At 35.1% G+C, this 14,540-nt stretch overlaps 1 protein-coding gene and 1 long non-coding RNA gene across 2 annotated transcripts in view; both read right to left on the reverse strand.

The window, feature by feature from the left end:
- LOC145794975 (uncharacterized) overlaps nt 1-14,540 on the reverse strand; it is a 120,817-nt gene that overhangs the window by 11,463 nt on the left and 94,814 nt on the right. The window lies entirely within an intron of this gene.
- LOC114284445 (E3 ubiquitin-protein ligase RHF1A) lies at nt 10,197-14,516 on the reverse strand. Its single transcript, XM_028227342.2, has 8 exons — nt 14,138-14,516; nt 13,436-13,482; nt 13,215-13,277; nt 12,975-13,065; nt 12,554-12,888; nt 12,209-12,295; nt 11,763-12,117; nt 10,197-10,617 (listed from the first exon to the last, which is right to left on the reverse strand). Exons 1-8 carry the CDS (start codon nt 14,282-14,284, stop codon nt 10,606-10,608), a joined length of 1,137 nt encoding a protein of 378 aa, XP_028083143.2. The 5' UTR covers nt 14,285-14,516; the 3' UTR covers nt 10,197-10,605.

Consider the following 14,540-nt stretch of genomic DNA (forward strand, 5'->3'; position numbering starts at 1 on the left):
TCTCTCGTTCATCTCTATATCTCTCTCATCTCTTTTCTCTCTGTCTTTCTCGTTCATCTCTTTATCTCTATCTCTCTGTCTCTCTCACTTATCTCTCTTCTTGCTTGCCTCTCTTCTCTATCTGTGTTTCTCGCTCATCTCTCTTCTCTCTCTATTTCTCTCTTGCTATGTCTCTCTCTTGTTTATCTCTTTTCGCTATCTTTCTCTCTTTTTGTCTATCTCTCGCTCATCTCTTGTTTCTCTCTCTCTCTCTCTCTCTCTCTCACTCATCACGCTTTTCTCTCCCTTTCTCTCTGTCTGTCTGTTTATTTGTCTGTCAGTCTCTCTCTCCCTCATTGTGTTCGCCTTGCTCACTCTTTCCCTCCCCTCTTCTCTATTTACCGAGCTCACTCTCGATTTATTAAGACACTACAATAAAATGCATTTTTAGCGACCACTTTGTTTCTCTCTCACTTATCACTCTGCCTCTGTCTCTCACTCATTTTTCTCACACCACCCATCTCCTCTACCATCTTCACCACTACTGCAAACTCCTCTACTATCTTCACCACTACTGCAAATGCCATTCCACTACTACCATTGTTGCCACTCCACCTCTATGACTATCATTACTACCACCATCTCCACCACTCCACTACCACCACTACTACTACTACCACCACTACTACCATTACCTTTCCTCCACCACAACTACTTTATCTCCTTTACCACTACCACAGCTTCACCACTAATCTCCTTCGCCATCACCACCATCACCACTATCACCTCTTATCCATCACCTTCACCACTACTGCCGCTCTCTCTCCTCTACCACAAAAAATTAGTTCCTGATTTTTAGTAACAAAAAAAAAGGGGTCGCAGAAAAATATTTTTCATTGACCACAAAAAATTAACTTTATTTTAATGGAAAATATTTTTCATTAATATAGCAATCCCGGGTTTCTCTCCTTTGGTTGTTGTATTCCGGACTTAGGTTCCGTGGTGTTGGTTGTTGTATATATCTTGTTTCCATCCTTCAATTCTACATATTTGAGTTTTAGGTTGTGTTGGGCAAGTTTGTAACAGGTTGGTTGTGATTGGGAGCAAAGGGTTGCTGCCTAGATTTTGGTGTCTTCGCTCGAGCGAGACTTTTGTCGCTCAAGCGAGCTCTGTGTTTTAGATCCTTCGCTCGAGCCAGGGTTCCTTCGCTCGAGTGAGAGTTGGGTGTTGTGTCTGGTGGCTTGAGCGAGAAGTCTTGCGCTCGAGCTTACATCTGCGTCTGGTTCTGGACCTGAGAGTTGCATTTCTTGGCTCGAGTGAGCGAGGTCTATGTTTTGGGTTTCTTCACTCGAGCGAGCTTTTTTTCGCTCGAGCATGCTTCTGGGTTGCAGACCTGAAGCTTCGAATTGTTGGCTCAAGCGAGGCTTTCTACGCTCGAGCTAGGTTTCTTTGTGTCTGGTTGCTCGAGCGACCACTCCTTTGCTCGAGCGAGCCTTGAATATATCAGTTGGCAGCAGCGGGAGTACACTTCACTTTTTCATCTCTTTTATCTTCAAACCCTAGATATGACTGCTCCCTCTCTCTCTACATACCTTTTCTCTAGGGTTTCATCTAGTTCTAGTGGCCTTCTACCCTAGTTCCTTTGGAAGAAAGGTAGAGCTTCGCGAGGGCTTCACTTTAATCTGAAAAGTTGTGGATTTGGAGCACTTTGAGTTTCACCTCTCTTCTCCTTTGAGCTCCGAAAATTAAGGTAGGGATAACCTACTCTATTCTATGAGTTTTAACATAAATTTGGGTCATTTTGATTAGATGGCGTTGTTTGGTAATTTTGGGAAAGTTAGGGTTTGATTTGAGGTTATAAAAAGGGCGTTTTTCAAAAGATAAATCCATGTGTATGTGAGGTTATGAAAAATGGAATCATTGTGGTTAAATTGATGAAAATGAGCCTTAGGGCTAATGTTGGGAAAAAGGGGAAAAAGCCCTAATTTAATGTGCCCAATTAATTTGAATAATTAATTTGGGGAATTGTGTAATTGAGTTGAAATTCATGAAATTGGGAAGTTGTAGGATTAAATGGTGTAGTTAGATAATTTAATCACTCACCTATGAGAATGTCGATATTTTGTCTGTTGATAAATTTATTATCTGTTTAGAGATAACTACTTTGGGCTATTGGTGGAGGATAGTCTTGATTGTTGTAGACACTGTATGATGATTAGGGAAAACTGAAACTAATCACATTGAATATGACGGTTGGAATAATACAGCAAATGTGTGTATTGATTGATCATTGTGTATGATAAGTGTTCAAATACATTGTATATGTATATTGTTTGGAATGAGATAGGGGATGTATTCCATGGTTTGAGAGGAGATAGGGGATGGACTCTCAAACCTGTTTGGGAGGAGATAGGGGATGGACTCCACTGATACAGCGAATTTGTGTATCACTTGAAATATGGAAGTGTTTTAGTATGGTTTATATTCTCATGTGAATTGTGAAGTATGGAAGTGTTTTAATATGAGTTATATTCTCATGTGAATTATGAAGTATGGAAGTGTTTTTAATGTGTGTTATAGTCTCGTTGAATTGTTTGGCCAGGTTCTGAGCCATAATTATGAATCGAAACTGTATAAGTGAAGGAAATTGAAATGAAAAATGTAAGTTGGTTTATATGTGTTAACCATATATCAAATGTTATTGTTTTAGTTATTTCTCATGCTTGGTTTAGTATATCTCTACTGGGCATTGGCTCATCCTATATGAGACATCATTTTCAGGTTCAGGTGATATGCCACCTCTAAGGACATAGCTTGGGAGGCTTAGAGGATGAAGATTCCTTTTTGTCGTTTACCTTTTTGTGTATTACATGTAAATTTAAGCCGAGGGCTTAATGTGTATGAGTTAGTACTCTCTTTTTTGTAACCAAGTGCTGGCTTGGAAAGTTGTAAGCCCGTAGGGCATTTACTTTTGTTGTCAACATGTAATACTTTTGTGATAAATACTCTGATAAATAGATGTACACTTTATTCTCTTGAATATATTGTCAATTTCTCGTATCATGAATATATGAATTATGGGTTTATTTTGAGGGCGTTACGATTAAAATATTACCCCTACTTCTGCCAAATTAAAAAAATAATAATAATTTTTTATTCATTAAAATAAAAATGAAACAAATAAATTTTCAACCTCAGTAACTAAAAAAAAATGAAAAATAAAAAAAAATTCATGAACTTTAAAAAAAAAAAATTTATTTTAACAAAAAATAATTTTTTTTTTAAAAAAAAAGAGCTACTTTGTTGTTTAAATATTCATTTGTGACGGAAACCAAAAAAAAAAATATTCCCGCTCGATTTTCCACTCCCTCTTTTTTCCATTCCCGCTCGGATTCCCCCCTCTCCAATCTCTTGAACCAAAATCCCCAATCTCAAAAACCAAAAATCCCCTTCAACCAAAAATCCCTAATCTCTTTTTACGGTGCGCTCTTTCTCTCTCTCTCTCTCCCCGTCGAGCGGCGACAAACGACGGCATCGAGCAGCCTCCTCGCCTTCCAAGTTCATACAAAACGTCGCAGTTTCATTCGAGTACGAGCAAGAAGATGACCTATTGAGTGATGCAGAGGAACCCAGTTTCTCTCCTGCTCTCAAACTCTTCATTGGAAACTTACCTTTCAATGTCAACAGTGCTACTCTTGCTGGGTTGTTCGAACGAGCTAGAAATGTGTATATGGTTGAGGTATGAATTTACATATTGTTTGATGTAAAATATATGTTATTTGCTGTGAAGGGTTATTTTCATTTTCATATTTATTTATTTATTCTTGTGAACTTTTGTTAATTTTCAAGTTTTGCTTGTGAAAATTCTTTGATTGAAATGTGAATTTCTGTGGGGTTCAGAATTGAGTTCAAATTTTATTCTTTGGGTTTGGTTTGTTACAAATCTATGAAATAGATATGGGTTTTTATTTTTTATATAATTGTAACAAGGTTTACAGAGATTTTAGTTTTGTAGATAATGTTTTGTTTGATGCAAAATTCAAATTATTTGGTGTGAAGGTTTATTTTTTTGGCCCCTTGTGAACTTCGATTCTTCTTCTAGTTTTGCTAGTCAAAATTCTAAATATGAAATAAGAATTTTTGTGGGGTTCAGAGAATTGAGTTAAAATATTTTGTTCTTTGGGTTTTAATGTTGCAATGATTTTTGTGGGGTAAAAAAAAAGAAGGTAAAGAGAGATTTTTATGCGCAAATTTGAGCTGCTTTGGTAGGTTATATATGACAAGATAAGCGGAAGGAGCTAAGGGTTTGGCTTCGTGACGAGGAGGTTGTCCTTTTGTCCTTTTAAATTTTTTTAAATAATCTTTAGCATGATGTTCACTTTTTGATTTGGGTTTAATTTGACTTGATTGTAGAAGTAAGCAAAGCAGGGCCTCTGGTTGAGTATGAGCATAGAATTGCAACGAGTGATCTTGTGGATGGGGATAGTAGTTAGGTAATATTGCAATCAATTCACTCTTCATGTTTGATTATAAGTTTCAAAGGAAAAGCTAGTAGTTTGTATGTCTCTTCCGAATTTTCTCCAACCTAGAAGGTTAAGTTTCTCATATTCGATCAGAATTTTAGGTGAAGTAGCTGTGTATCGATTAGTTATCATGAGCATACCACTACCTTTTGGTGTACCATTCTGGATTTATAACTTATAAACATTAATTTGTCAATTGTTGTGGATTATATATAGGAGTCTTTAATAAAAATAAAAAAAAAAATAGTTAAACATTTTATCAATTTATACGATATATTCTTTAAGAAAATTAAAGAAAAATCAATGTTAAATATTTTCTTCTAGAATGTATGCTAAATTGCCAATATGATTTTCCATATTAATGAAATGGTCTAGATCATCGTTTCTTCTTGTTTGTGATGTGTAATTTTAAATTTTTGAATAAGGCAAGTTGAAGTGAATGTATGTGGATGCATGTGGCTGTTATTACCAAAAATATAATTAGACAAAAAAAAAAAAAAAAACAGAGAGTTACTTTAGACTAATTTATGATTCTTAGAACAATTACAATTAAACCAAAAAGAGAACAAAAAGGGGGGGGGGGAGGGGGAATTATTAATTACAAATTTTAAATGTTCATTTTAAGATCAAAAGAATGTCTCAAAAAATATGAAATTAATTCTAAGAATAGGCCTTGAAGTACTAACATTTAAAATATCTCCCTGTCCAAAGAGAAAAACCAATGTTGTTTTCACCTATTTTACCATCATAAATCTCTAGAACTAAGTGATATGTTTATTTACATTATGATTTATTTGATTACTAACAGGTGATACAATCTTCAAGTGGGTAGTGATTTTTGCTGCAATTGTTATAAATTGTGTGATTTAAAAGAGCACTCACAAGTCTTGATATTTGAGGGAGTGAAAAAATAGAATATGATGTTATTTGAAATTTAATTTTTCTTTAATAATCCATGGGCATTGATGAATAGTATTTGCATTTCCTTAATTGAATGAAATCCTATTGTCGTTGTCAACTTAAAGATATTTCATAATTGTTATATGTGAGGAATCAACAAAAGATAGATCTTCTAAAACACAATTTGGATTTAAATTTAGTGTTAAAACTTTAACCAAGGGGTAACAAATAAGACTAAGCTTAAATTCATTAATCCCCAAAGGTACATGACATTGTTTTTGAGGGGTTCAAATTTGCTGCAGTGTTGGTCATTTTGGCATATAACCCTTCTGTTTTTTTAATATCCTAGAATAACTTCATGTTGAACAAATGCTTCAAATAAATTATTTAAAGTTGCTTGCTACCACATCTAGATGGTTCTAAATATGATCATGATTATTATTTGCTTGCTGCCACATCTAGAGTTGCATGTGTCTAAATATGATCATAATTATTATTTGTTTGCTACCACATTTAGAGTTGCATATATGCATGCTTTGATGTAGCTTTCCATTTACTGTTGATATTAATGTGATTTCTAGCAAATTATGTTCTATGCATATTGATGGTTTACTATATTAATGTGATGGCCTTTGTGTCACAGGGGCCAAATGTGGATCCCAACAGGCAGGTTCGATATAAATTAAATTGTTTGATAGTTAAATTTTCACACAACATATATATAATAAAATTCGAATATGTTTAACACATAATTAGAAAGAAAGACAAAGGATTTTCCATTGTTAGCACGAAACTTAGCACACACGACTACGTAGGCACAAGAGACTTGTGGGAGAAGACGAGACTCGAATCAGATTCTTGGTTTGGGAGTTAGGGCCGGATTTCACTCTAGGCAAACTAGTTTCTTAAGAAACTTAGAATTTGAGGTGTTAACGCCCCAAAATCACCAAACGGCGTCGGAGAAGCACAAAACTTGGTACACACGACTGTCTAGGCACGAGAGACTTGTGGGAGAAGATGAGACTCAAATCAGGTTCCCGGTGCCGGATTTCACTCTTAAGAAACAAACTAGTTTCTTAAGAAACTTAGAATTTGAGGTGTTAATGCCCCAAAATCACCAAACGGCGTCGAAGTAGCACAAAACTTGGCACACACGACCGCCTAGGCATGAGAGACTTGTGGGAGAAGACAGGACTCAAATCAAGTTCCCGGTTTGGGAGTTAGAGCCAGATTTCACTCTTAAGAAACAAATTAGTTTTTTAAGAAAATTAGAATTTGAGGTGTTAATGTCTCAAAATCACCAAACGACGTTGGAGTATCACGAAACTTGGCACACATGACTGCCTAGGCACGAGAGACTTGTGGGAGAAGATGGGACTCGAGTCAGATTCCCGGTTTGAGAGTTAGAGCTGGATTTCATTATTAAGAAACAAACTAGTTTTTTAAAAAACTTAGAATTTGAGGTGTCAATGCCCCAAAATCACCAAATGGTGTCGGAGTAGCACGAAACTTGGCACACACGACCGCCTAGGCACGAGAGACTTGTGGGAGAAGACGGGACTCGAATTGGATTCCCGATTTGGGAGTTAGAGCCGGATTTCACTCTTAAGAAACAAACTAGTTTCTTAAAAAACTTAGACTTTGAGGTGTTAATGCCTCAAAATCACCAAACGGCGTTGAAGTAGCACGAAACTTGACACACACGACCTCCTAGGCACGAGAGACTTATGGGAGAAGATGGGACTCGAATCGAATTTCTGGTTTGGGAGTTAGAGCCAGATTTCACTCTTAAGAAACAAACTAGTTTCTTAAGAAACTTAGACTTTGAGGTGTTAATGCCCCAAAATCACCAAACGGCGTCGAAGTAGCACGAAACTTGGCAAACGACCTCCTAGGCACGAGAGGCTTGTGGGAGAAGACGGGACTCGAATCGGATTTCCAGTTTGGGAGTTAGAGCCAGATTTCACTCTTAAGAAACTTAGAATTCGAGGCATTAACACCCCAAAATCACCAAATAACATCGGAGTAACACGAAACTTGGCACACACGACCACCTAGGCACGAGAGACTTGTGGGAGAAGACGGGACTCGGATCGGATTCCCGATTTGGGAGTTAGGGTCGGATTTCACTCTAGACAAACTAGTTTCTTAAGAAATTTAGAATTCGAAGTGTTAACGTCCCAAAATCACCAAACGGCGTCAAAGTAGCACGAAACTTGGCACACATGACCGCCTAGGCATGAGAGACTTGTGGGAGAAGACGGGATTCGAATCGGGTTTCCGGTTTGGGAGTTAGAGCCGAATTTCGGTTTAGACAAAATTATTTACTTATCTTTGTAATTGTATAGTAGTTAAATTTTTATATTTTTTTGTAATTAACATATTAACACATAATTATATTGTCATTAATTATATATTTTTATTTTTTTCAGATATTTCCCGAGTAAGAGTTTGCTTCTTGTGGAATGTATGTCTGTGAAGAATGCGACTAAGGCCTATGTCTGTGAAGAATGCTACTTAATTTTTATTTTTGTTATCCACGGAGAATGATGAGCAAAACTTGTAATTTTGGTTTATGTTATTTTGAATTATAAACAGTATTATGTATTTAAACATTATATATGTATTATAGAATATTATGTAGTAGTGTAATTTTGTTGATGTGTAATTATGATTGCAAAAATATTTTTATTATGGAGAAATTATTTTTTCTATACAGGAATTTTTATATTATTATACAATTATTAGTTTCTTTTTCAATTGTTTTTCATTTAATACAAGTAATTTTAATATTTTTAATAATTTTATTGTATTTTTTTTTTTTTGCAACAGCACCATACCGTCGCAAAAAATATTATAACCATTGGCGACAGTGGGCATGCCGTTGCAAAAAAACAAAACCATTCGTGACAATATTTTTTACCGTCTCAAATAAAATTTTTAGCGACGGTAAAACGGTGCCGTCGCAAAAGGTACTTTTTTACATATTATATGTGACAATAAATTGCCGTCGCAAAAGGTAACAATTGTCGTCGCTGAAAAAAGGCGACGGCATGATGTCGTCGCTAAAAGGTTTTTGCAACGCCTATTATTGTGATCTCTCATTTGTCGTCGCTAAAACTTTTTTGAGACGGCATTAAGAGTATAAGTGACGGCACCATGCCGTCGCAAAAAACGAAAATTTTTGTCGTGTCTAAAAAATTTTTAAATTAGATTTATCTGCTGATTGATTTTTTAGATAAATAACTTTTAGTGAAATTATGAAGTCTCGTTTGTCAACTACATATTTTAGCTAAAAAATCATTATAAGTTATCATATCATTCTTTCTATTTTTCTGTACATATATTTTTAAACGTTTTATGTGAAATTATAATGAAATAAAATGCTTCATTATTAACTTACACCATTTAATGCACGTCTTCTAAAACAAATTACTTTTCAAACATGACAAAATTATGGACCAAAGAGTTTTAAAACGTTAAAGGCATTCACACTTGCAATAAAACGTTTTTCGCTGCAAATCTAGAGACATAATATTAGAAAGTCATAACAAAAAAATATTTCAACAAATGTCCCCAACCCATGAAAAAAAATTCACTATACACACCCTTTCTAAATGTGCCTTCTAATTTATATTAGGATAAATTATAAAATCATGAGCAATATTAAGATAATAATAATTTTATGAAATAAATTTAAACATAAAAAATTACATATTCATTATTAATAAGAACAAATCAAAATTCTATAATAGTATGGAATAGCTCGATGTCGGATGATGACGTAAGTTTGCAATTTTAGTACAAAAAATTATGGATCAAAATTCCTAATTTAAAAAAAAAAACACATCATTTATAGTACAAATTATTATCAAATCTATTTAATTTTTATTTGACAGAAAAATATTAAAGAGATGACATTACTTATAAATTATGTATTTTGAAAGAAAATTATTAAACAATCTTAGAATACCATATGACGTTGCTTATGTGATGCTCAAAGCATAGAAATCACAAATTACACTAAGTGGTTTGTCAACTATTTGAAAATAATGAGTTCATTATATCTAATTTATAATATTTTTTGCTACACTATTGATTCAAACTACTACATAAACAATACCACATAGTGTTCCTAAAGTATCAAATAACTACTTATTGTGAACAATACAATAAATCTTTAGCCAAAGAACATGTAAAGGGGAAAAAAAAAATACATTTTATACATGACAGTAACCAAAAAAACAAATTCAAAACTGAAAGAGGGCACGTGACCCCTTGGCTGGCCCTGCTGTGCCTCCACCCTGATCCTACCTAATATTATATCTAATTAGTGTGTCAATTGATTCACTAATTAGTGTTCTCATCAGAGTATTGAAACCAATATGCCAGGTAAAATCTAGTCAAATCATGAAAATTGTCTCTGGAATAAAAAAATAAAAAAAAAGGAACAATTACTAATTAGTGAGAATTGGAAAAATTATTAACAAAAACATGATATACATTATAAATATTAATAACTAAAATTATAAACTTTATACTTTTGTAAATAATTTTTCTAATCCTCGCTTATCAGTATTCCCCCAAAAAAATTATGAAAAACAAATTATTTTCTTGGAAACATCAAAAAAGTTATTTTGAATTTTCAAAATTGTTATAGTACAAATAAAAACAAATTGATGTTTTCCATCTTTTCATTATTTTGTTTTTGAAAACATGAAAACTGAAAACACAACCAAACGCAAAAATCAAGAACAAGAAAAAAGGGATAGAAATGGCAGACGCACAAAGGAATTCTCCAGAAAAGTCCTCCATCTCCTTCCACCACATCTATTAGTAAATAATTTTTACAAAGGAATTATTTATGTGCTTATTAATAAGCACAAAGGATAAACTTTATATTAATAAGCACATTAACGCCCGCAAAGTTAAAAATCCAATGCACTTAACTGGAACAATAATACATATAACCATATTTATGTAAGAACAGTAAATCACTTGAAAGGTTTCAAGTTTTGCAAATAGAATTATTGCAGGACACAAACCAATTATCATCCTTTAAATCATGGTGGCTTGATTCCTTGTCATACGTCACTTGCATAAACGCCTGGACTGATTCCTAATCATACGGCATATAGTAAATGCCTTCATGGGGAGAATGAAATGTGGAACCCATAGTTGAGCACTGGTTCGCATCTTAACATCACCTTCCAGACTGAAATGGAAAACATTGAAAAATTAGCTGAAGTTCAAATATAAAACATCTATCTTTGACAATCAGTTGAGAAATTGGGTACTTGTATGAATCATGGAAACTGAATCCTGCAATTCTGCTTATATTACTTTTGAAATGGCTTCACCCTAGTTCAAGTCTCTCTCATTGTTTTAATGGTGCATTTTCTCATTCTTCCTCCTCTCATAACAAAGAATACTATGCGTGACAAGCATTTCAAAAGTAGAGGGTCAATCACCCATTCAGGCGATTCACCACCACTTCAGGAATCTACCTGCTGGCCAAAGTAGAGATTATTGCACAAGTAACCATGAAACGGCCTTCGTTAATAAACAGGCCATTTGCATTGAGGCATGCCAATCAATGATGGTGCCTATTATTTAAACAAACCAAATAAAAGGATTGCTCCCTAGTAACCCCAATAGAGTGTGATTTATTATGATGCCACAACATCCTCACACCTATCCTCCAGGCTCCAGTCTAATGGTAGATAAACAATGAGCCTCCAATCTATCTATATGCCAATATGTTGGACTCGAGAATTTGGTTATAAGACAAAAATATCTGGTTTGGAAGCATCTCAAAGCTTTTCCCGGCTGTTTCTCAGCCATACTGTCTCTCTCATCAGATTGTTTTAGTTATTACATTACACCAACTCAAACTCAACAAATCCCACCGACAATCTAGCAGACCAAAAATGTTGGGATGTCTATTAGCTTACCCATAATTATATAACCCAGCCAGCCAATGCACCCCAAATTTGGCACCCCAAAGTTCTCATATGAAATTCAACTAATACCATTGAATGACATAATATATAACCAGCCAAACTTATGCCACACATGAAATTCCATTCTGACATATATAGCTCATCCCAATGACATGAGGAAATAACAAGAAAATAAGCTATGCTTATGGTGAGTGTTCAAATCTTATGCAGTTGTCATTTCTATAACATGGAGCATTTCACACTAGTTCTACACAAACAAATAGAAGGGCCAAAATGGCAAAAAGAAAATTAGGAAAAGAATGAAGGAATCAGCTCCCAACTAAGACAATGGCTTGTTAACAAAACTTGAGTAAAATGGTTTATTGAGAAGATGATTTTAAGAGAAAACTTAACAAACCTGAACGAGAGAAATATCCAATTCACTTGGGAAGGTACTGTGAACACGAGGGGATTCAGGTGAACTCATATCATGCACACTTTCCCCAGCATTTTCATTAGGAGACTGAGTAATTACACTCTCTTGAGTGTCTTTTCCTTTATACGAGAAGTTTGAGGTTGAGCAACTGGATAAAGGAACAGAAATTCCGGTCCGTTTTGAGGGAAGATCAAGGCGCTCAATCATTCGTGCAACACCAGCAATACCTGCATTCATCTCACGTTGAACTCCTCTTCCCAATTCTTTGACTGAGATATTGTGCGCAAGTAGCTTCTCTTTAAATCCTCGGGTACTTTTTGAGATTGATTCCTTATATCTGTTGCACAAGAACCATACATCCAAGAATCAAAGAAATGAAACAAGCAAGCATCAGCTCCTAAAGAAACCAAACTATCAAAAAAAAGTACCTGGCAGAAGCTGCAGAAAATTTCAATTTAACAGCCTCCGAGAAAGCAAGAAATTCTGATGAGCTTGGTCTTTGTGGACTTTCAGGGCTGCAAAGGACTCTAAATAATTACCAAACATGTAGAAAGTCATAGAATCATGTATGTGTAAGAACAGTCCGAAGAAACTGACACAAGGGATATTAGGTTGCAACAAACTTCTAAATTATCAAACTCCTTCATTCACGTGTAACATTCAAAAACTATTCATCGATTATAAGAAATAAGTGAAGAGTGTGTTGGTTTATTGAAATTAATTCATGAATATATATATACCAAAATACAAGGATCAATAGTTCTGGCAGGTACCTGGGTTTATTGCAACATTCTCCATTGCCAACAGAGTTGGGTTCCACATTCACAACCTCTGGAACCACAGACCTTAGAGTGCTGAATGTTGGTGAATCACCCTCTGAAAACTCATAACTGGAAGTTTGGCGTTCTTCTGGTGATGTTGTGCGCATATGCTGCACATCAGGTGGAGGTAGATCTCCAGTAGGAACAGAGAGCAGAACCAGTGGAGGACCAATACCAGAAGATCTCGGCCTTCCCCTTCTCTCAACATAACGAGCTCTGCGTGCTGCGGCAGCGAAATGCCTCATAATACGCTCATCGAAATCTGAATCATCTCCATAAGAATTATCCTGAGAGACAAATTTCATTATTAGCAAGCTATTTAACATAACCAATTTGAAGGATAAGTAGATTCAAGTTAAACCATAATACTCACAATATTCATTTCATAGTCCTCACGGATATGGCGAGCATTGCGCCTTGACCTCAAATTCCTCTCATTCTCCACTGCAGCTAAAAGCTCTTGACTAAAGGTAGAAGAAAGAAAATTGACAATAAATAATAACTTCATGAGATTGAATTCATCACTGAGACACCAACACTAAGAAATTCATGAGTTAACAATAACAAATTTTTTGTGAGCCAATGTGATTCTTTCCACACAAAAATCATCTACCTGGAAGGATCCTTCAAGACAAGAAGCTGCCAACATATAGGGCACTCTTTGCTTCTTTGTGACCTGAAGCAAAAATAAGTTATCATACGAACAAACGAACACAATGTACAAGTAAAAAATGCATGTGAACGCATGGGTGTGAAGTGCCATCACTGAAATATTGGTTCTAAAGTTCCAGGCAGTTCAAGTTTAAACTAAATAAAAATAGTAAGTGCATCTACCATTCAAGAATACACTGAAGATGATACTCATGTCTACAGTTGGTGACCTGTGAAAAGAAACAAAACTTCAAAGATTAACACTTGCTTGAACCTACATGTAATTATCTATAAAATGAGCAAGAACAACCAATATATCAGGACAAGTGTATTTATCATAAATTACTAGCAATCATTTGCCAAATTCGCTATCACGACCATAAAATTCAAAACTTTATGACAAAAACCCAATCATAAAGAGAAAAAGAGTTGCAAAAAATAGAAATTCAAAAGAATAACATAATTGACCCCCAAATATATCCGATGAAGATGACAGAATTCCAGCCAAATCAATCAATTGAACTCTAAAATTAAACAGGAAAACCGGGTTTATTGCCACTACTGATCCAGCACAATATATCAATGATGTAGAAAAAGGCACAAATTGACAATCTGAGATCATGAATCACAAAATTCGATCAAACCAACTGACCTAATTAGAAACTTGAAACTCCATGAAACATATACAAACCAAACGATGATAATCAGTGACAAGATTTCGAAAGTGAGAGCAAAAATTAAGCAGCTATTTAATTTCACAAATAAACTCATTCCAACTAGTTCAAAGACCATGTCTCGAGTTGTTCAAGTTCGAAGCTTCAAATCTCAATTCAATTCAACCTAAAATCACAAATTTAACAGTCTTCGACTCTACTAAACACATACAGTGGGAGGATCTTGGGAGTTGAAAGGCTCGAGACAGATACTACATGCGTCTTCGAAATCAACGTCGCGGTCAGCAACGGTAGCTCCGGATGACGATGCGGACGAAATCATCAGAGGATTGTCGATTGAGGATACCAAATCCGCCATTTTTACAGTGATCAAGACTCCAGAGAGAGAGAGAGCGAACAATGTTTGGGTAGAGAAGACGGAGATTATAAGGTGAAGTAAGGAACCCTAGAAAAATGAAGAGAGAGAGAGAGAGAGAGAGAGAGAGAGAGGGGAATGAAGAGGAAGAAGAGAGAGGGGCAGAAAACGCAGGAAAATTCCGCGATTCAGACGGTTGCTAGGAGTGGAATCAATCAAAAGCAAACGCCATTTTAATTTTCGTTTTTTTATTATTATT

The sequence above is a fragment of the Camellia sinensis genome, chromosome 7 (genome assembly GCF_055761805.1).
Source record: "Camellia sinensis isolate YWXY chromosome 7, ASM5576180v1, whole genome shotgun sequence".
Taxonomy (NCBI): domain Eukaryota; kingdom Viridiplantae; phylum Streptophyta; class Magnoliopsida; order Ericales; family Theaceae; genus Camellia; species Camellia sinensis.

What these genes read in the sequence shown, in the direction of transcription:
- LOC114284445 (XM_028227342.2), bottom strand. Translation starts at nt 14,284, where the DNA reads ATGGCGGATTTGGTATCCTCAATCGACAATCCTCTGATGATTTCGTCC. An exon ending in AGGACTATGAAATGAATATT is followed by an intron (nt 12,889 to 12,974) that starts GTGAGTATTATG and finishes TTTGTCTCTCAG; the next exon opens with GATAATTCTTATGGAGATGA. An exon ending in TTTTCTGCAGCTTCTGCCAG is followed by an intron (nt 12,118 to 12,208) that starts GTACTTTTTTTT and finishes CTTGTGCAACAG; the next exon opens with ATATAAGGAATCAATCTCAA.